Here is a 22631-nt window from a genome sequence, read left to right as displayed (position 1 = left end):
CTTTCTTGGTTTCATTTTTTAATCTATAAAACAGGCATAATACTTTATGTACCCCACTTACCTCACAGGACTTTTGTGAGGATTAAATGAGAATATGTAAAAATAGTTTGTAAACCTAAAAGCTCCACAGAAACTCAGTTTCTATAATAAGTGAGCCAGTAGGTGTTGTTGCTATTGCTTCTGGGAGGTAAGGCCACCAAAGAAGACATTTCAGTGTTCTACAATATTACAGTAGCGTCTAGTTAGCCAGTGTCCACCCATATCTTGAACCTAAATAGCTTTGTTACTATGCTTCATGATCTGGAAAGACACTTTTCCTGGCTACTGTGAGCTTCTATAAAAATTTAAGGAATATAAAATCTGAAATTAGAAACATAACCTTTTTTTTTCTTTTTCCTTTCTGAATCCTATTAATAGTAGCAATTGCTTAAAACTTTGCACTCCATACAATAATCGTTCACATATACTCAGTTAGTTAATTACTCCCTTTAATGCTTAAAATCTATCTAAATGACTAAATTTTATTCATAGAGGGGGGAATCAAGATGGCAGAGTAGCATGAAACAGTATAGCAAGTTCCCCTATCCTTATCTCCACATAAAAAAAAAAACAAAAAAAACCTCCTCTAAATAGATCTAGAAAACACCAGACTGAATCCTGATGAAAAATTTAAGAAAAAATCATAGTGAATCATTTGCCCAAGTGGGCAAAGGAAGACAAAGAGGTCTATAGACACCAAGGATGGAATTTGGCCAGGAGCAGCCACATGGGAGGGGAGAGGCCCAACCCCTACTGGAGCACAGCACCAGGAAGAGGTTGCCATCGGGCAACTCTGTCACCTACTACCCAGTTTTCCAGGTCACAGATCCAGGTTGGATTAAGGAGGCTTGTGAACAGGGACGGCAATCAGTCAAGCGTAGTTGCGGGCCTTGGACAATGTACCCAGAGAGGAGCAAATTCAGAAGCAAGCAGCAGCACTGTGGGTAGGACTCCAGTTATGGAGCGAGGTGTCATTTATAACTTCTAGTCCAGGCGGAAGCCTGCAAAGGAATAAACATGGCAGGAATCCCAGAACAAAGGGAAACCTGCAGGTCTATCAATCTGAACCAGTAGAGATTCCTAGTTGGCTGATAGTGCCTAGTTCAGCAGCAGTTTCCTGTTGCTCAGATCCAACAGCAGTCAGGAACTAACAGAGCACAGGCTGTGGGATAAGGAAGAGAGGGGGCAGCAATCAGACCAGACCACTATGGGAGCAGTGTAAAGTCATACGGCCCAAGTCTGAGCTGCTCCTGAGAACCTGAATAACACAATACTCCACCAAGAAATGAGCAACAGAACAAGCCTAGACCTTCCCTCAGAAGCACACAGAGTCTGGCCCTGCAAAAATTTTAATTAAGTAAGTAGCTTGGAAGAATGAACAAACACATATACACACAAAAAAATCCCACCATAAAAAGTGTTATGATGACAGGGATGCTCAAGACACAAACTTAGAAAAAGAGAATGACTCCAAAAAAATCTACAAGTAATGCCTCAGATTAAAATGCAGCTTAAAGTGTTTTTATAATTGAAATATGAATGCTAGAGGAAAATTTTAGAAAAGAAATGGGAGCTATGGAAAAAGGAATTGGAAAAGGAATTAACCCTTACCCAAGTTACAAACCTACTGAAAATTAGAATGGACCAAATAGAAGATAATAACTCCAGAAGACAACAAGAAATACTAAAACAAAACCTAAAAATTGAAAAATAGAAGAAAATATAAGGTATCTCAGGGCAAAAATAACTGACCTGGAAGACAAATCGAGAAAAAAAACCCAAATGAAAAATCTTGGGAGCATTATGGCCAATATCCAGAGCTTCCAGTTCAAAGTAAAAATACTGCAAGTATCTAGAAAGAAAGAATTCAATTGCTGAGGAGTCACAGTCAGGATCACACATGATTTAGCAGCTACCACTTTAAAGAAACAGAGAGCATGAAATATGATATTCCAGAAGGCAAAGGATATAGGCTTACAGCCAAGAATAATTTTACCCAGCAAAACAGAGCATAACTTTAGAGGGAGAAAAATGGATTTTTAACAAAATGAAATGACTTCCAAGCATTCTTAATGAAAAGACCAGAGCTATATACATTTGAAGTTCAAGAGAACTTAAGAGAAAAAAATGGTAAAAATGAATACATAATCATGAGACTAAACAAGGATAAAATGCTTACATTTGAATATCAGGAGATGTTACATGTGTCAACTCTAAACCCTATCATTATCATCAGGGATCACAGAAGAAATTTAATTAGACAGAAGGGCTGGGAGTAGTTCTGTTAGGTCTTGAGGATCTTAAAAGAAAAATTGAGAGGAGAAGAGGAAGGAAGTTTGGGGAAAATTATCTCACATTGTCAGGGTATAGTAGTCACCCTGACTGCCTATGGGGTTAGGCAGAGCCAGAAGGAAGAGGAGACCTGAGAGGTGGTCTGTGGAATGGTCTATTTACATTAAGCAAGAATTGGCTGTATATATAAAAGACATGGCCAATGTAGAAATTAGTTTTATTTTTACCACATACGTTTGTAATGGTGATTTTTGTTTTTCTTTCATTCTCATTTTGGGGACGGGGGTTTGGCAGAAGGAAAATAAGGAGGATTTTTGCTGATTGAAAAAAGGAAAATACAATTCAAAAAGACCTATTCATATATAAATGTTTATATACAATAGTTGATGGCATTTAAATGTACTCTTAAGGATACGTGTGGTATGACTACAAAGTAATAAGAATTATGTTTAATGGTTTATCATCTCAAAAGTAACATATCTAAACTTATATACCCAAATGAGTGCCACTCTTCAAATTAATTACCTTGGGAAGTGATGTACATCTTAAAACAATGCTACCATTGCTCAAAAAATTTGCAATGTCTATTCAAAATCACTTACTGGACTAATTTATAAGTTATGCAATAAAATTTGTCATTATTTCACAGTTATGTTTTCTAAGATTATATTGAATAATGTAAATAATCAGCAGCAATAAACAATGAATACAATATTATGTATAAGTTATTGTGTTACCTGGAAATTCAAAGACATGGCTCTTGCCTTAAAAGAGTTCAGAGTCTAGGTGAAGACAGGTCACAAATAAAAAGGTAATTACATGAGCTATACAAGGTAACAAAGAAAATGCTAAGTGACAAATGAGTAGTATAGACAATAAGTATAAGTGATGAATGAAGTTCAAAGAAGGAAAAGGTAACTAAGGTCATAAGATATAATTTGATCTAAACTTTGAGGGAAATGTGGGATTTTAACAGGCAAAGGGAAGCAGCATCACAAGGAAGAGAAGCAGCAAAGGTTGTAAGGCAAAAATACACGGAGCATTTTTAAGAAATTAGTTCAACTCCAGTGAAGTCACACAGCCTCTAAGCTGTGATTCACATCTCTCTTGGACCAATCCCCTTGGTTGTTAAGGCCTAGGCAAAAGGCCTTCCTATTAGTTTCAGGAAGGTATAAGAACCTGGGAAAAATAGAGACTTCACAAACAAAAACTTCCGGAGTAGGTTGACATAACCTGGTATAATGGGGCAACTAAACCCCTTAGGTGAGCTCTACATCTGCCAAAAGCACACAGCATCACCTTATAGACACTGAGGTTGAGGGGACACAACTTCTGGCATTAGAGAACTAGGTCTGCTTCAATGGTTCCTGGCCTTTTAAGAACAAGGAAGGCCTACCCTGGAAGTGGAATTGATCCAGAAGATAGAGGTTTTCTTCAAATAAAAGGACCTTAATCTCCTCACATCCTTATCAGAACAATTAACCTTCCTTGTAACATACCTGGTACTTGCCTCAGACCCTGAACTCTAGTCTTGTAAGTTGTCAAATCCACTCTTTTTCATTCTTTCTATTGATCAATAAGCATTTAATAAAGCTTTTACTATGTGGTAGGAATCAAGGACACAAATATGAAAGTAAGACAGTCTCTGTCCTTAAGGAGCTTACATTTTACTAGAGAGATACAATATGTTCACAGATATGGTGCAGCATAGCCTGGCCTCAATATAATCTACAGGACCAAGAAATACAATTTGTGAAGGGGATTTTTAAAGAAGCCTCTCCAAGCTTTTGGACTTCTCCCTCTCCCTGTCATAACCTACGTACTCTGTTTGCATTTTTCCCCCACTAGGCATCCTCCTGCAAAATGGGATATTCAATTCCTGGGAGGATGGGAATGAAGAGCTAGAATGCTTAGGCCAGCTCTTCATCTTATAAGACTCAAAGGTAAAAGAGACAGGGAACGCCAGCTCTTTAAGGAAGTAAAAGGTTATTTGGAGCTGGGAACTGTCACCATGTGTCTTTAAAAAAAATACGTGAATTTATGGATAATAATCTTTTCTTTTAAAGTGCTAACAGTATTGGGCCTTAGAAATGAAAATATTACCATTAATGATTATGAATTCAGATTTGATTTGCTTATCCAACTAAGTTAAAATCACCTGATTGGTAATTAATTGGTTTTGTTTCAAGTTTTAAATACATGATAATTGCTTATGGTATGATTATATTTCTAAATTTTCTTATATTGTGTAATTTGGTAAACAATTGTATCACCTATATTGTTAGAAAGCAACTTCTCTCATATTCTAGATGTTATTAGATTAAGAATTGTACTATCAGATTATGAGGCTGTTAACTACAGTAGACCAGGATTTCTGGAACCATCTAGTCATAAATTCTTATCAACCCTGTGCAAAGTTTTTTGTGTTGTGGAATTCCTACTGAGTAAATGGGAATCCTTGGACAAAATAGGGGTGTGATCTTCAAGTCTGCTTCATCTAAGGATATATTTACATGTTAATTTGGTGGTTTATGAACTACCACATTCACTATCTCTGTGAGATTCCAGAATGTAACTATTTTTCTTAATTTTTAGTGATACATTTAAAGATAAAGGGAAGAAAAGATACTGAGTAAAATTTTAAAGGCCTACTAAATTTCCATTTGCAAACTAATTTGTGGCAAAAATAATTTGATATTAATAACAACTATGTCGAAACCAACTGAGAATTTTCTAAGTTCCATTCCTAGGTTTGTTGTGTCCATGGATTGGCCTTAAATGAGTGCTTTCAGGGAAACAGAATCAATGGTTCGTGCTTCAGGTACCATAAGAAAGAGCACTGGTCTCCCGAATGTAAGTCTGAAAGGTTCAACGCCCCAGTGTGTTTTAAGGGGTGGGTGTAGAAGTGAAAAAGTTAGGACAGCTAAAACATCTTAGCAGATCCTGGAAGTTTTGAGATTGAATATTAAGGAGTTTTCAAACACCTCCTTATAATCACTCCTTTCCCCTACTCCTTCCCCGAGTCAAGGGGGTATCTCAGTTTGGGGATTGCAAACAGCCCCATATTTTCCTGCTAACCCCTCTCATGCCAGATCAGACAAGGAGAGGAGAATCTCACCCTTTCTCCACTCCCCCTGCAAATTCACCCCCCCCACCTGGAAAAAGAAAGTGGTGGCAGCAGCTACCTTGTGGGCCCCACTGATAATGCCCTGGCCCCGGGGCACCCTGTAACCTGACCAGAAAGCCTGGAAATACCATCCAGGTTCAGCACAAGCAGCTGCAAGCGCCTCTGCAACCATGGGAAGAGAAGGAAGGGGAATGAGTCAAGGTAAAAAAGCCAGCCAGCCTTGGCACTTGGTAAGCCCTTCCTTTTGTCAATAATATTTATATGATCTGGAAATGCAATGATTGTCATCTGAAGTTTATTGTTTGTGTTACAGCTTACACAATTTGGCTATCATTTATGAAAATTTTAAGATTGTTGGTTATTGTTTTAATGCTAAAATCTAATTGATTACTCTGTGTGTGTGTGTGTGTGTGTGTGTGTGTGTGTGTGTGTGTGTATGTGTGAGATGGAGGGGATGAGGTAAAACCTTATCTAGATTGATTCTGCCCATTCACAGCAGTCCTCAGGGCTAGTCAAAAGGCACAGCAGCAGCAGCTCTAAAGGTAGATGGTGTGGATAGGAAGCCCCTTCTCTAGGGTCCCTGTTGACCCTCCTTGTTTTTGCAAACTTGCTGAAGAGTTTGTTTGGGCTGTGGAGTTCCTAAGCAATGAATCTGGCTTGCTGAGAATTTGCAAGTATATAGAAATGATCTCAGGAGGATAAATTTAAATTTGAGATGTGAGTCCTGGTAAATTTTTGATTAGTGAAACTTGCCATCTGAGGTAAAAGCTCTTGGGACTACAATAGATTGCGTTTTGAGTTGTCTGATGGATCATAATAATTCATCAATAATCAACAGTCAATAATCCACCATCTGAGAGAAATGCCACAAGCTACTCAGAGAGAATGTGATACAGGCAGAGGTCTGTTAAAAACCAGGGGTGGGGAGGACAATCTTAGCCTCAGTCTAGGATGGGATCCTCCTGGTTCAGTTTCCCATTATGTTCCTTTGATAGGCAATGTTTCCCACCTGACTATTCTTGAGTCTGGCTATGAGGTGGAATTGATACTGCATGGTTAGAAAACTATACTGTTTTATCCTGTCATGCTTAGTATAGTTGTGTCCCTGTTTTTTTTTTTTATGGCAAATTTCTATAATGAGGAAGTGGTTAGTAAAAAGTACAATGCAAGTATGTGAAATTTAGCTGTTTTCAATCTGAATGTGTAGTCATTCCATATCCGAAACAACTAATTAGTAAATTAGTAAATTAAATTAGTACTCTTGCATAGTCATGTAAAAGATTAAATCCCTGGAATAGAACATTCTTTCTGAATGATATGGGGATAATTAGACAAAGGGTAACAAAGGTATAAACACAATGTTGAACTATTTTCCCATAGGCTAAGGCTAGGATGCATCTGAACTACTATAATAAAAGATGTGTTTAAGAACATAGCTAAAAAAAAAAAAAGATCTGAGTTATTCAGCCTAATATTATATTCCTTTCTATATCCTAAACAACTTAGCAAATGGGTATCTGGCCTAGTCACCTGCCTGTTACTAGATATATGTCTATATGGAATAAGGTCCTTAAATGTTTCAAAATGATGTAAGAATAACTGGGTATTAGTACAACTGATTGAGGGACCTAGCTGTTGTTCTATTAACAACTGAAACTAAATCAGAAACATCTTCAGTTTGGTTTGGGGAAGAGAACTGCAGTGCAATTAATTTTTCTTAGAGGGAAGTAACTTATGTAATATTTTTGCATTATTGGAAAAGTCAATATCATTCAAAATTTGCTACTATTTTGGAATACCTGTTTATACTGTGGGTCCTGTTGTACAAACATGTTTTATTATAAGAGAAAATATATATATATTATATATATTATATATATTTATATTTAGAGAGAGAGAGATTGAGAGAGAGAGAGAGAGAGAGAAATAGAGAGCACCTGTTCTACACTCTCTTCATCCCCTGGAAGCTGCTTTAGCATCATTTTACTCCTTTCCCCACCCTCCCTCAGGTAGGGACAATGCTACACCCCCTCCCAGCAGGAAGTAATTACCAAAGAAGAGACTGCCACCCATGTCCTGAATGATTTTTCTTACCAATAGTTAGAGGGGGGAAAAATGAGGCCGACTTTTGCCCAGCAAAAATGGGAACCTTTGAGGTTGACTTTTCCCAGCAACTATGAGGGCCTCAACTAAATATGCCCAGTAACAGGAAGTTCTGTCAGATAACAACCTTACTTCTTAGCCCATATTCTGTGTGCCTGATTAGCCCCCCATACTGGAAGAAGCTAAGTTCCTTGTTTTGTGATCACATCCTTGAACTGTTTTGAAATGTACCCAGCACACCTGCTTCCCCTTCCTGACACCTTTTTCCTGCAAATAACTCCTTAGGTAGAAGCATATTCTGCTCTTGGCTGAGTGCCCAAAAATTGTGCATAAAAACAAGCCACTGTCCCTCTGCAAATTGCTAGTCCTCCTTCCAGGGCTGGCCTGCTGTCTGTCTCAATAAAGTTCTCTTGACTTGAAGAATATCTGCCTCTTGAATTCTTTCTGGATGATCAAACTCCTGAACCTCATCATCCTCTTCATCATGAATAGCAAGAAGGTCAGTTATGTTGGAGCAGACAGTGTGTTAAGGGGAAAAATGTGTAATCAGGTTAGAGTTGGATTGTAAAGACTTTTACATGTAAAAAATGAGTTTGTATTTCAGTCTAAAGACAATGAGGTAGGTGAGAGGAAGGGCACTGAAACTTCTTGAGCAGAGGAATGATATGGTAAGACTTAAGCTTATAACCCAGCTTCCTACTTGAGCTACCTGACCCGAGTCTTTTTTTGATCAAATCTCCATCCTTAGTTCTGCTTCTTATTCGGCTGACATCTTACGTGACCCCTTTGCCTACTATACACCCTTTCTTCACCACTGCCATTCCTGGCTGAGATCCCTCACTAACCCAGTCCAATTATTCTGCCATAAAAAGAGCAATGCTAACTGAAAATGTATTAACCACTGACAACTATTGGGGGGGGATCTTAAGGGATGTGAATTAATATTAAAATATTTCTGAATATCCATGTCTTATTATTGAAATATCCAGTAAATTGTGATCAATTAGATTAGAAAGTGAATGTGCCAGTAAGTTCTCAAGGAGTCCCTGAATCTCAGAGGGGATAATCTCAAATTCTAGAAACATGACCTTAGTAGTAGCCTTCACTATTAGGTTCATTTAACATGTTTAAGAACAATTCAACTCTTCAAAAAGAGATTCTTCTTTGTCCTTACTGTGTTTTAGTGTCCTTTAATGCATCTCTCTTCCCCAGTGGCTAAAAATTTACATATTAAATGGTTTTAAAAAAGATAATACTCTAAGTACTTTCTTTCAGGAAAAACGGAAAAGTTCACTTCTTTTTAACTGTCATCAGTCAAGCTAAGGTCAATGAAAAATATAAGTATGACCATAGGTTAAATATATTTTGTGCTTTTTATGCTGCTAATATTAAGATTCTTTGAATTAACCCACTATTGAGGAAAAAAAAAACTCCTATATTTCATCAAGAATAGAATTAAGTAGTTCAAAAGGATATTGCATGCAAGGTTTAAATGAAATTTAAAATGCATTTGCCCAAGAAGAGATAATAGGATTAGTTTAATTTGATAATATTTGAATGTTGTGGTTCTCGGTCTTTTTTTATCCCAATGTTTTATCCCATTGTTCCCAGGGATTATCACACTCACGCTCCACATTATTCTTTCACCTCTGCTCCCACCACCACAACCAGCACATACAATTATTTGGGGTTTTATTCTGCTGCTGTTGGAAATACAATTGTCTATTCTTGGCTTACCTGAAAACTTGAAAGTGACAGATATTCTCCCTGAGTCAATTTCACAGCATAGATAATCCTTTGCAGACAGGCAGAAGGTACAGGGCTAATGTACAGGCTAGAAGAAGAAACTGAATTGCAGTGCTAAGAATGATAGAACAGAGACCCACAGGGTATAGAGTATCTGTGTCTGGGGCCTCTTTGAAGCACTGTGCATGTCATACTTTTCAGTCTTTTATATCTGGGTAATTTCAGAACATGCATATCATTTATTTGCATTGGGACAGACACAAAAACAACAGGAAAGTAAGCAGATGAATCAAGAAAAAATTGCTTGGTTAAATGCAAGGGGACAAGGGGAGAGGAGAGGAAAGGAGGAGTAAATAGCTGAGACAGTGATCTTGAGAAGGGGAAGGATTTTCTTAGGTTAATTCATACTATAATTAATAAAAGAGAGGTAATATGGTATACAGAAAAAAGCTCAGGATTTAGAGTCAGAAGGCCTGGACTGGATCCTGGTTTTGCCATTTTCTTTATGACTCTGAACAAGTCAACATTGCTGAGCATCAGCAATAGTTGTAGTTAAAAAGTGAAGAACTGCAGTATTTCTCATTTTTATATCACACAGGAAAGATGGGGAATTTTCATCAAAACTAAAAGTGAAGAAAAATGGTGAATATCAGTTTTAAAAAAGAGAGGCTGAAAGAAAGGAGGCACATTGATAGAGCTGTGGCTCAATATATAAGAGGACTATAACGAGGTAAATAAATTCAGGAAGGAGAGAGGCAACAAAACTCATTCCAAATGCAATGGTCAGTGTTAGTACAACATCGTCAAAATTGAAATATATACCCCTCCTTTCTGTTAATCTATAATCAAACTTCTTTTTCAAAGAATATATTTGTAAATGGGTTTGTCTAGACGTTTACTGAACTGTATCTTTTGTATCCTTATGGCATACAACAATTTAATTTCAAAAATAAAATACAGTGATATGGCAAGGTGTAAGGTTCTATGTATTATCAGTAGCAATTACTCTTTTACGGTTTTGGGGGCAGAGAATGTTATCTTGTATGAGGTTTGGCTCCAAGTATGTTGTGTCAAAACAAAATTTATTAGTTAAATATATTATCTAAAATAAGGAATAAATCTAAATAAATCTAAAATAAGGAGTACTTTGAAAACAAAACTCATGTAAGAATTTTATTTCTGGAATTTTGTGAAGCATCTTGAACTTAAGGGTATTTCCTTTCAGATGGAATTTTTTAAGATTTCATGGCAAATAATTTTAAATACTTTTTATTTTTGAAATTAAAAAATAGAAATTTTTCTTTACTGGAAGGATTTTTCTCCCTAGTTCAAGGTTTGATCATCCGTTTTTCTCACTGGGATTCCTTCTTCTGTACAATCTAGTGCATTCCATAAAATTCCAAATGTATCATGACTGCCAATATGTTTTATCTATAGTCACTAGCTGCCAGTCACTCTGCTTGGAATTGCTATTCATTTCACTGTTGCTTCATTGCAGCTAGAATTGAGTTTATTGCTACTGCCTGTCTTATTGTTTGTTAACTGCTGGTGTAATTTTACACTTATCATTATTACAAGATACTCTATGTTGTCATTAGCACTATTTTGCTGAGTAGAACCACTAATTATATTTAAAGCTACAATTTAAACTAGAATATGAAAAAATGGACATAAAAAATTAAGAGAAGAGGTGTACATGAATACATACAGAAACATGCAGAGGACTTTCAATTCTAGAAACAGACCCTGAATAAAGACATCATGAGTACTTTTAAGGATAACAAATGATTTGGGGACAATGAGAGACAGAGCAGCTGGAGAGAAGCCACCATAAACAGGAAGCTCAGGTATGGATTAAAAACACAGAGTAAGAAGGTATACTGTTTGACTTAAAAGCAGTTGCCTCATGTTCTAAAGTCTCCTTAGGAGAGGGAGATCTGAAGAGAATGGCAAAGCTTTAAAGGAGACATGCCATGGGGGGGGGTGGATGTTTGAGCTGGGGGGGAGGGAGAAGTTAGAGGAGGATGGAAATGGGGCAGTTCATCTTTTTATTTGACAGACCCTTCCCCTCACCATGGCTGTGGTTGCAGGCCCTGAGAATATAAACCAGATCCATTAGATGGGAGAGTTGTGCCTGGCTTGCTGGCCTGAAGCAGGATGTCACTGAGACCATTTCTTCCTTTCCCCATAAGACTTTGACAGGTGACTGATGGAAAGAATTTTCCTAAAGCTTCATAAACTTATAAGTTATACCTGCTAAGTGCTATGTGGGAGAAAGTAAAACTTCAGACCTAAATACATAATTAGAAATGATGAGGTGCTTAGCCTCTTGAGAATTTTAAAGTTGACGCCTTTAATTTTTGTTTGGGGATGGAGGTTGAAATTCCTGATTTTGCCCAGTGTGGCCCTACTCCTCCAGGCTTATAATTAATTTCTATTTTATAGTAGTAAAATGTATTCTACATAGGAGTGAGCAAGTAACACTTACAGATTACACAAAACTGAGCAAGAGATCATCTCAGTGGGACAGGGTTGGGCAATGAGTGATTTGTAGTTTATTATAGTTATTCATATCCTTAGACAGAAACACTGGCATAGATCCTAAAAGGGATAGCTTCAGGGTCAAGGGGACTCAGGCATGATCACTCCACACATGTGCAGAGGGATTCAGAAATTAGAGCAGGAAGTTCTGCTTGAACCTGCACACATAGTCAAGTTGGCAGCTCAGGGCTTAGAGCACCACCTAGTGGATTACCCAGATTTGTCATCCCCAAAATGGCTATTTTCAAGTAAACCTGCCAAAGAAAAAGCAAGGGTTCCTGAAAATTCTCCAACAAAAATAGTAATTTCAAACATATTCATAAATATTTGAAGGGAGTGGAATAAAAGCCTGAAATAGTCGCTACACTGCTTTAATAAATAGGTTGTATGTAATATCATTAGGACATTGCTAGAGTACTTAATAAATATTTTAGGAAAATCATTTTGGTTGTTGGTGTTGTTGTTCATCCTTTGGTCTTAAAGAGGACCAATGACATCAGGAGGGTGATGTCTTGACTTGCAAGTGAATTGGATTTAAGAAAAGCAGAGCTGTGCAAAATCATTAGCCTCACTCTCTCCTCCAGAGTCATTGAGATACTGTGGCAAGACATAGGTCAGGACCACTAGTGATGGCCCGGATGCAGTGGGAGACCCTGGGCTTTTTAAGCTAAGGTCTTTCACAGTTCTCAGTTTGTCTAATTGAAGGATGGATTAGAGTGGGGAGAGACTTGAAGCAAGGAGATCAATCTTTAAACAACAGCCTGTTGGTTGGCCTGCCTGCCTCATGTCTCTCCCCAATCCAGCTCATCCTCATAGAGCCACCAAAGTGATTTTACTAAAGTGTGACTACATCACCTCCTATGCCCCAGGATAGGACCTCAATAAACTTCAGAGATATTTTCACTTGCTGTCCCCCACGCATGGAATGTTGTCTCCTCCATTAGACTATAAGCTCCTTGAGAACAGGGACTATCTTTTGCCTTTCTTTGTATCTCCAGTGCTTTAGCCAGTGCCTGGCACAAGCATTTAGTAAATTCTTATTGACCAACAGTAATAAATATATTTGTGTTCTCAGTCAATGGTAATAATAGTAACATTAAGAAAATATAAATATGATTATATTTCATAAATAACATAATAGAATCCAACTTCATAGAGTTATTAACGTCCACCCATAACAAAGATACCAGTGCTTAATTACCTTCTTAGGAACTCAAAAGATTGAAAATAACACATTTTGAAAAATACATCTATGAGTTCATTGGCATAGAGAACTGATAAGTAAACTCTCTCTATCAATTCAGATGTTATCTACTCTTCAAAGTATAGTGTTAAAGAGTTGCTTCTCTAGGAGTTCCTCCAGCAAGGGGAAAAAAAAAACACCAAAAAAAAACTTATCCATCATTGGCAACTATATAATAATAAACAAATACCAGATTTAGAAATATTTCAAAAATTTCTTACTGTTTATAGTCAGTAATTCAAGTTCATGGCAATAAGGAATTTACTAATCTTTGACTTTTCTGAGATATGAAAGAACATAGTATAAAAAAGTTTTTAGGTACACACATAAATATTACAGAAGAGTTCACTGGTTAAAAACAAACAAACTTTAAAAGCCATTGTCAATCAACTGATAAAAACCTATATAATGTCAACCTTCTACTCACTCAATTCAAAAATCTAACTTGAGATATCAACACATAAACAAATAACTTTTTTCCCCCATTTAGACCTAGAGAATCTAAAAAGGGTCATCTTATATAAATAAAAACAACAGAACATAACTTGGTGCTTTAAGCACAAGGAAAAACATTTCACTGAAAACTGCAATGGAGAAAGTCCAAGTTCTATTCACAATTGATTAAAAATTAAACCCAAACAAAAAATGTCCAGAAACTTTCATACTAAACTATAATAATTTCAATTAGAATGAAAATTTCTAGAGAATTATCTTAGAAATTAAATGGAAAATACAATGAGCTATTTTCCAAAAACCAGACAATTTATTTATGCAATTACCCGTTTTCATTTTACAGTTGTTATGCTGGGGTTTTTTGTAATGAAATACTGCTACATTCTTCTCACAGTTATCAAAAGTATAAACCTAATCAAGATGCTACAGAAATAAAATATATACTTAACATTTTAAAATGTTGCTACTCTTTGAGAACAGGGTAGGGAAAAATTTTCAAGTAGTGTCTGTGATTTTGATATAGGCTTCATTAAACTATAACCGTTGCCTGGCTTATAGTTTTTATATCTCTTCCTAGGCTATGTACATGTATATACACATATATGATATATTAACTTCTTGGAACTTTTTTGACTTCGAGTGCCAGTTTTTTTTTTTCTGGTGAATGTAAGTGAACTGATATTGCGTGTTAGAGAATATCTGCACACATTTATACATAGCTACACTAACAACTGAGGCCTTTCTCCCCATGTTGGGATCTTTTTGGTATTGAAAGCTTATATTCCCATCCCTATAGTCAGAGTTAGCAATTGCATATAGAATCTCAAGAGGAAATTTCATAAGCACCTCCACCAGAGTCTTTGATCCTCATTTTGGAGAAAAATCTAAGGCCATCCTCCTGGCACTGGAGACTCATGTTCATATTAACTAGCTAATAGTTTTTATACTTACATATTTAATTTCAATACTCCCTTTTTGTTTTATTCTCAAAACCAAAGAGATCTCCCCAATTATTATTAACAAATACTTGTTTACCATTAATATATAGATTTAGGAGTCATCTGCACAGAGATGAGTTCTGATGAGATCATTGAGAAAGTGTAGAATGAGAAGAGAAGGCCTAGCACAGAGCCCTGGGTTACACTCACATATCATAAGTGGGACACAAATGATGATCCAGCAAAGGAGAAAGACCAATCAAGTAAATATGAAGTCTAGGAGTGAACAGTGTCATGAAAACCCAGGGAAAAATGAGGATTCTGAAAGGAGTGGTCAGCACTGTCAAAGGCTGCAGAGTTCAAGATTAGAACTGACAAAAGGCCACTCAATTTAGAAATCAAGAAATCAATGAAAACCTTGGAGAGGGCAGTTTTAGATGACTGAAGAAGACAGAAGCCAGAGGACAGGAAGGGTTGACAAATGAGTGAGTATGGGAACACAAACTATTTGCCTGCTTTAAGGCAGGTCTAAGCTCTTTCACTACAGTTACTAATTTCACTGAACTTTAGTTAGAAGAAACATCAAAGGACATCTATTACAACTCATACACAAACAAGTATCTCCTCTACATTATACTTAACAAATAGTTTTTGCTTAAAGCACCTTAATTGAAGATCTTTAAGGAGTAGGAATGCATTGTGTCCTCCCATTTCCACCTGTCTCAAGGCAGACCATTTTACTTTTGGATATTAGAAAGTTTTTCATTATTCAAACCTAAATCTTCCCTGTCTAACTTCTGTCCCTTGTTGTTTGTTCTACCTACTAAGGCCAAGTAGAACAAAGCTAAATATATCCTTCCACATGACACCCGTTCAAATAACTTGAAGACAACTTTCATGTCTCCTTTAAGTCTTCTCTTGTCCAAGCTAAACATCCTCAGATCCTTCTCCCAACTCTCATATGGCATCATCTCAAAATCTTTCACCACTGGAGATGACTTCCTCTGGATAGCTTCCACTTTGTCTATCTACTTCTATAAATATGAGTCATACCAGAACAAACTACAGTGAGACTATTGTCTTTGTAGTCCTAAACACCATGCTCTTCTTAATGTGACTTTTCTGGTTACCATATTATACACTGATTCACTTGGAGTCCACTGACAGACTCATTTTTAGTCCATCCATCAGATCTTTTCAATCTGACACCTAGTCATGCTTCTTCCATATTGCACTTGTGAAAATGATTTCTTAAATCTATGTAGGATTTTATATTTGTTCTAATTCTATCTTAGAATTATGATTCACCCAATTACATTCCAAACATTCTAGGCCTGTAAGATTTTTTTTTATCCTAACTCTTGTCATCCAATGTGTTACTATTTTCCTAGGTTTGTGTCATCAACAAATTTGATATGCATGACATCAAAGTCTCTATCCAGGTCATTTTTGTTGTTGTTAATAACTTGTTTAAAAAGCTCACTTGGAATTTAGTTACATGCTTTTCATTATTGCATCTTTTCATTATTGTTCTTTCATCTAATTTGGTACTGATTTTGATCTTTGCTTTAAGAACTTGGTGGTCAGATTATATTCAGATGGCATGTTTGTAACTGACTTCCACATCAATAAAAAAGTCATTCCCAGTCAGTTAGAATATAATTAATTTCCTTTTTTTGAACATTATTTGGTGCTTTCCCTGTTCAGTTCCTTTGAACTCTCTTCCTGTACAAAGTAATCATGACATATAAGCATTAAAGTTTTCTGTTGGTTCGAAGTCTCTGGCCTTTTTATTTAATAAACTTGAGCCACATTTTGTAGTATATTTTTCATTGTACTGCTTTAATCTCCATTTTTGTACTGAAGTCACTGAATGTTAAATTATATGTTGATTAAAGTTGATGGGTGTTATTGAGTACTTTATGAAATTTTTGTACCTATTCATCATTGGTAATATTGGTCTGGTATATAAGGTGGCCATCATACCACAATGAGGCATAAGAAAAGGATGTCAGTTGAGAAATCTTCCCTTAATTGCTTCATAAAATAGCTTTGCTAGAACTGAGGCATCAGTAAAATATTTCAATTTGGGCCTATTGTTCTATTACTATATCCCAGCTCTACGATGACCACTGACTCATGATAATTCTCTCTAACTCTGGAGAAACTCCAGATGGTAACCAATTTTTGTTCTTGATAGTAGAGACAGATTCACTTTTACTTCCCTAGGATAAATCATCACTAAAACTTTCCCCTACAAATAGGAAACTGAGAACTAGTTTATGTGGGGCTTCTAATCATTCCAAAAGTTTGGGGTACATGTCCTTTTCCACATAGATCATGTCCTAAAAATACCCTATAAAGCCTGTAAATCCTTTAGTGTGGCTAAGTGGAAAAAGTATTGCATTTGTAATCAAAAAACCTGAGTTCAGATTCTAGCTTGCAAGTATGCTTGTGTGGCCTTATAAGCAAGTCAGATAACTAATTTGAGTCTAGGTTTTCTCAACTGTGATAAAAAGCAGTTGGATTAGATGATCACTAAGGTACTTTCCAGGCCTAAATCCTATGATCTTAAGGAATAACAAATCGATTATCCAGCTCCTCTGCCCATCCTATCATTCTACCACCCCCCCCCAAAAAAACCAACCCAAATCAGTTAATAGTATACATTTAGGAAAAGTAATTTATATTTTCAGCATAAATTGAACAGATGGTAGAAATTCATTATATCAGCCTTAGAATCTATGCTATGGGTCTAGCTTATTACAATGATCACTTTATCTATTAGTAACTAAATCTCTTGGCTGAAGTTTATGATGGGCCCATCTGACACTAAATCTTACTGAAAAGAGAATGATGTTGTCACAATTACAATATATATTCAGTTGGTTTTTTGATTTCATTTTATAGAGCTATCCTTACTTAGAATATCACAAAATTTCATGAACAGAACTTGGGTGTTATTGAAAGCTAGGATTAAGAACTTAAGTTTCTGTGTCTAAAAATACAAATCTGGATTAGATTATTTACCTCTAAGCTGCCTTCTAGATCTAAATGCTATGATTATATGACTGAATTTAATTGCAAGTGTTTTATACCATTACCTACAGCATAAGGGATTATGAATAGGCCAACATTACAAATTAGATAAAGTTTTCTCTAATTCCATTAAAAATGAGAATTCTATTGTCTTTAACCCTTAATTGAATTCATAGATAAAGAATGAATTTGTGCTTTTACTGTAAACTTACATGACTTTTTTAACAGTCTCTTTGGGAATTAGGAGATAATAAGATAATAAAATATTAATTTTGTGATAACACAAAGACTTGTAGATGATTATTTTGGTAGATTTCAAGGTCACTAAATTATTTGTAATTATATTAAAATAAATCCTCATTCAATAAGTAATTCCTTCTCAAACTAGTTATATTTACCTTAATGAAAGTAAATACGAATAAATGCATACTAGAGTTTGGGGTTTGTAAAAAAAAAAAATTAAAAAACACATAGGATTAAAAATTAACAAAGACCACAATCCTTTAACAGAAAGCCTGGAAACTTTAAATCTAGATCTAATCTTTTCAAACAATTCAGATGTCATGTTAAGGAAGTGGTTATCTTAATTTTGTAGCATTATGCTCCTTTATTTTATAGCTATTCAGTGGGGAAAATATACCTTATAAAATTACTGTTTTCCTTACCTGTGTATACAGTTTTTACTCTCAAGATACGCCATACCAGAAGCAGCATCTAATGAAAATTTCACTAACTGTTTGGGTTTTAGTTCATCTTTCTTCTTTCTCAAAAAGGAAAGGAAATCGCCTCCTAAAGAAATTGACAGATAGACAATGAGACATGACAATGAGGATATAATTTATTTCCCATTACTACCAGCCATGATTTTCAACCCATTTGCTTGAGACTAGTATTTAAAAAAAAAAGCATCACATGTAATCAGAAAACAGTCTCCTTACATGGTCATAAATGTTGCTTTAAGTGTTTCATACTGAAAGAAACACTAAATAAAATCTCTTTCTCTCAGTTGTACATACTCATCCCAATTTGCCTCCTGAAGAATTTCTAAATAATGTGATGTTTTCAAACATTAACATCATTAAGTATATTGCAGGTCAATTAAACAAAAACTAAATCTGATATTTTAGGTGAAATTTTAGATATTTACTAATATGCAGTATTGAAATTATGTTATACTGTACTTTATTTTGTCAAATATTTTCCAATTATATTTTAATATGGTTCCATGTCACTCAGGAGTAGGCTACTTGACACCTCCATTTTAGTTTTATTTAAGTTCTGTGATTGATGAAAAAAAAAAATAGCTGCCTTCTAATTCATCCTCTCACACGAGGAAACTGAAGCACAGAGGTTGCTTGCCGAAAGACACATGGGTGACTAAGAGCAGAGTCAGGATTTGAAGTTGCCTTCTGACTCCAAATTCTAGGCCCTTGTTACTGTACCAGTGCCCATTACCACACTACGCTAACTGAAACAGCTTTTCCCCATCAGCACCTTGGAGATCAGGCTCTGAAAAATGAGATTTTCCTGCCACTTCCTGCTTGTATTTATATCCCTAACACCTAGCACAGTGATTGGAACTTGGTAAGTACTTAGTAAGTACTGTATCTAAAACAATAGACCAGTCCAGAGGTAGAGGATTTCATTTTGGGATTTGAAGTTTGCAGTTCAAGAGTTGCAACCAGGTCCTTAGATGGGAATTCCTCTTGGGTGAGAGGAAACTATCTCTGTGTCTCTGTCTCTTTCTCTCTCACCACGTCTCTGATTATGTCACTGGAGAGATAAAACCAGCAAGAGAGGCTTTTGACTTCCAATGAGAAGCAATAAAGCACATCAAGGACAAATGGAGGTAGTGAGACAATGAAAAGTAGTTTATGAAGGGACAAAGATCTTCTCATAGCAGGAGTTGTAAAGCAGCTTCAGAGTGTGATGCCTCAGGACTGAGATATTTGCTAGCTATGGACTCTAGAAAAGTGCAGATGTGTAGAATGGGGCAGAGAGCTATACCTAAGGGAATCCCAAAAAGGAGAAAAAATCTGCAGTACTAGGAATAATGAATTACCTCTTCACACATACAGAATATGAGTTTATATATATATATATATATACACATATACATATACACACACTTCAATACCTCTGTAGTCTATATTTGATCATACTTTCCCAAGTTATACTAGGTGTATATGTTTTACTTCACTCTTTACACTCTGGACATCTCCTCTACAACCTTGCCTAATTTTAACACTTGGTGCTTCACTGACTTGACTGGTGACTGCTTTGCCTGAACCAACATTTCAGGAAATCCCAGCCACCATGCTTCACTTCATTCCCTTTTCTCTGGACATCTCCAAAGCCTTGACAACTATCTTACTCTCACAGGTATATCCTTCTTCCCCTTTCAGTTCTAGAACCATGAGTAAATCAACTCTGACACTGTTTCTGGGGTGTGATCAAACCATTCTTTTGTGACCCCATTCACCACTTAAGTAACTTTCAGGACCAAAGTTTACTTACCTGGCTACTACCCCTGTAAAGATGCTATCTCTTCTATTAGAATGTAAGCTCCTTGATGGCAGGAACTGTCTTCATTTTTGTATTTATATTCTTAGTGCTTAGCACACAGGGGTACTGCCCCCCAAAACCGGAAATTAGGGGGAATGCATTTATTTTTTTAAAAAATCATATTATTTTCTCCCAATTATATATTAAAAACAATTTTTAACATCTTTTTTAAAGTTTTGGGGAATTATTTTAAACCATTTATTCTTGTTAAATTTCCTTAGTAAATGCTTTTTTCTAAAAGGTAACTGAAACAACTAGTTAATTGTTAGTGGGAAGCACAAAGGTGGGAGATTATGAGCTACAGTATTAGAAACATAGTTCTTCAGGGTTACTGTTACAAAGCTGAGAGTGATAATTAGCTCCTCTGGGGCCCTAATATGCCAGTGTGAGTGCAATTTGGGGTAGTACCCCAAATGGATAGTACATTTGACACATATTTTTCTTCCATCCTCTCTTCTTTTACTGATCACATACATATCCATATCCAATGAACCTTCCCCTCTGATCCTCAAACCCTGCAAGTCCTCCTCTGTTCAAGTCCTTGGGAAAACAAGAACCACCTAAGTACAATGGAGTGTGACGAAGCTAGTACATTCATGAAAGCAATTAGGCCAAACCAAATTCCTGCACAGGGCTGGGGGGAGGAGAAGACAAGACAAGCCACTACCTATTCCTGAAGGCAAATGGTTCCAAACCAAGTCCCCCCAGAAGGAGAGAGGTTGAAAAATATCCAGTTACGGAAGAAAATAGGCCAAATAACCTTTTTGTGAGACAAATGGGGCAAATCTGGGCTACTTTTATTGGATGGAGTAGGGCATCCCAATCTGTTCCAAGCAAGAGGGGGATGGAACAAATGCAGCCCAGATTCCAACTGCGGGTCCAGGGATCAGATGTTGATGATGCTGAGTGAAGCCAAACAAATCCATGCTGACGAGGATGCGCAGACACTAAGGATGTCAGTGTAGCTCCCTGATATCCGCCTCACCTTGGTGCATGAACAACAGCTGCTGGTGTAGCAAGCTCAGTCATCAAACTCTGCACTGCCTGCCTCCAAGTCCAACTCCACCACCAGATCCCACTGTATAAGATGGTTATCTACCCCTGTTTCTGTGACACCCCATGGAGATCACAGATGCTATATGTTGCTTGAAGGTGGCCAATGGGGAACCAGTCTTGAACTGCCTGAAATTCCAAACTTTGAGGGTGCCATTGTCACTTCTGTTGAGCAAAAATGATATCTCCCAATATTCTAGGTGATGACATTAACATCCTTATCACGAGCAGATGATGCCATGAGCATGCAAGCCTGACTTGGCCCTGCCCACATGTTCCATATTTGGATGGAGGCATAGGTTAACCATGATGCAAACACCATGTCCTCAGTTGGTGACCACTACAGATCCTCCAGAGAGCAGGAATGGGTCCACATGCCCAGAACCCTCATTAGTAGGTGAATGAATTTTTTTTTTTTTTACAATTACCAGTCAGCAGGCAACCAGGCAACACTTGGAGGGATGGGGGAACCAGTCCAGGGCAAAGCTGTTAGGCATGTGGCCAGCAAAGGTAAACCGGGGCAAGGTCTAGTCCTGCTCATCCTATAAGAATGATGCCAGGAACTGGGGATCATCCACTGCCTCCAAGACTTATGAAGTGAAAACACCTCCACCTGGCCTTTCTCAGACCATATTCCTGCCACAGGGATCTTGCTGAGACATGCAACCTAGACACAGTTAAAGGCTTCATAGTAGGGGACCACAGCCAGCTCCAGTTGGGGTTTCTTCTCTTCATATTCTTCCTCCGCCTCCTCATTTTTACTCCCATTGTCCTCAGAGGCCTCAGTTTTCTGGGTCCCATGGGGGTTACACATCCATATCACTAGCAACCTGTTGTAATGAGTACTGGGGGCCTGGGTCCCAGCAGTACAGAGGAAAGTCACTGTGAGAGTCCCCCAGCAGATCTCAGACAATGTTGAAGCTGAGGAATGGAAAGCCAGTCTGCATGCTATGGTACAGTGAACAGGCCTCCTGCTCCGAGCACCAGCTCTTCACTGCCCTGCAGTGGTGGGCTGCCAGATGGCTCAGCCATTGCTTAGCACATGGGACCTGAACCACTGCATGACACCATCCTGGAGCCTGCAAATTGGCCAACACATCATTTTAGAAAGGTGTTGTGCTATTCTGGAGGGAGTATTTGACTGTGATCCAGAGAATGGGAGTTTTATTCTTAGCTATTCAACTAGCTAGGTGTGTGACTTTACGCAAATCAGTTAAACTCCCTAGGTATCAATTTGCTCATCTATATAATGAGACGGATCTCTAAAATTCCTCCCATTACTAACATTCAATACTACTTTATACACCATTAACGTATAACCTGAAATCACTGGGTAAGCAAACTGATATAATTAGTCAAAGTCAAAGACCTAGAACAAGATAATTTCAGACATGTCTGCTTCTTATCTCAGACAACAACATTAGTTACTACATAGTTAAATTAGAGAATATTAATTCAAATTATGAAAGATTCTTCTATTTCCAAAAGATTA

General features: G+C 37.0%; 1 protein-coding gene across 5 annotated transcripts in view; it reads right to left on the bottom strand.

Annotated features, from left to right (window-relative positions):
• Positions 1-22631, bottom strand: part of FER (FER tyrosine kinase) — a 260682-nt gene that overhangs the window by 60241 nt on the left and 177810 nt on the right. For all 5 annotated transcript variants that reach the window (XM_027869209.1, XM_027869208.1, XM_027869210.1 and 2 more), the window contains one exon: positions 18187-18310. In XM_027869209.1, coding sequence (XP_027725010.1) covers positions 18187-18310 — 124 coding nt within the window. The remainder of the gene's footprint in view (positions 1-18186; positions 18311-22631) is intronic.

This window comes from Vombatus ursinus, unplaced genomic scaffold (assembly GCF_900497805.2).
Source record: "Vombatus ursinus unplaced genomic scaffold, bare-nosed wombat genome assembly UNPS02014792.1, whole genome shotgun sequence".
NCBI classification, from domain to species: Eukaryota; Metazoa; Chordata; class Mammalia; order Diprotodontia; family Vombatidae; genus Vombatus; species Vombatus ursinus.
This window is presented reverse-complemented; position numbering and strand designations above follow the sequence as displayed.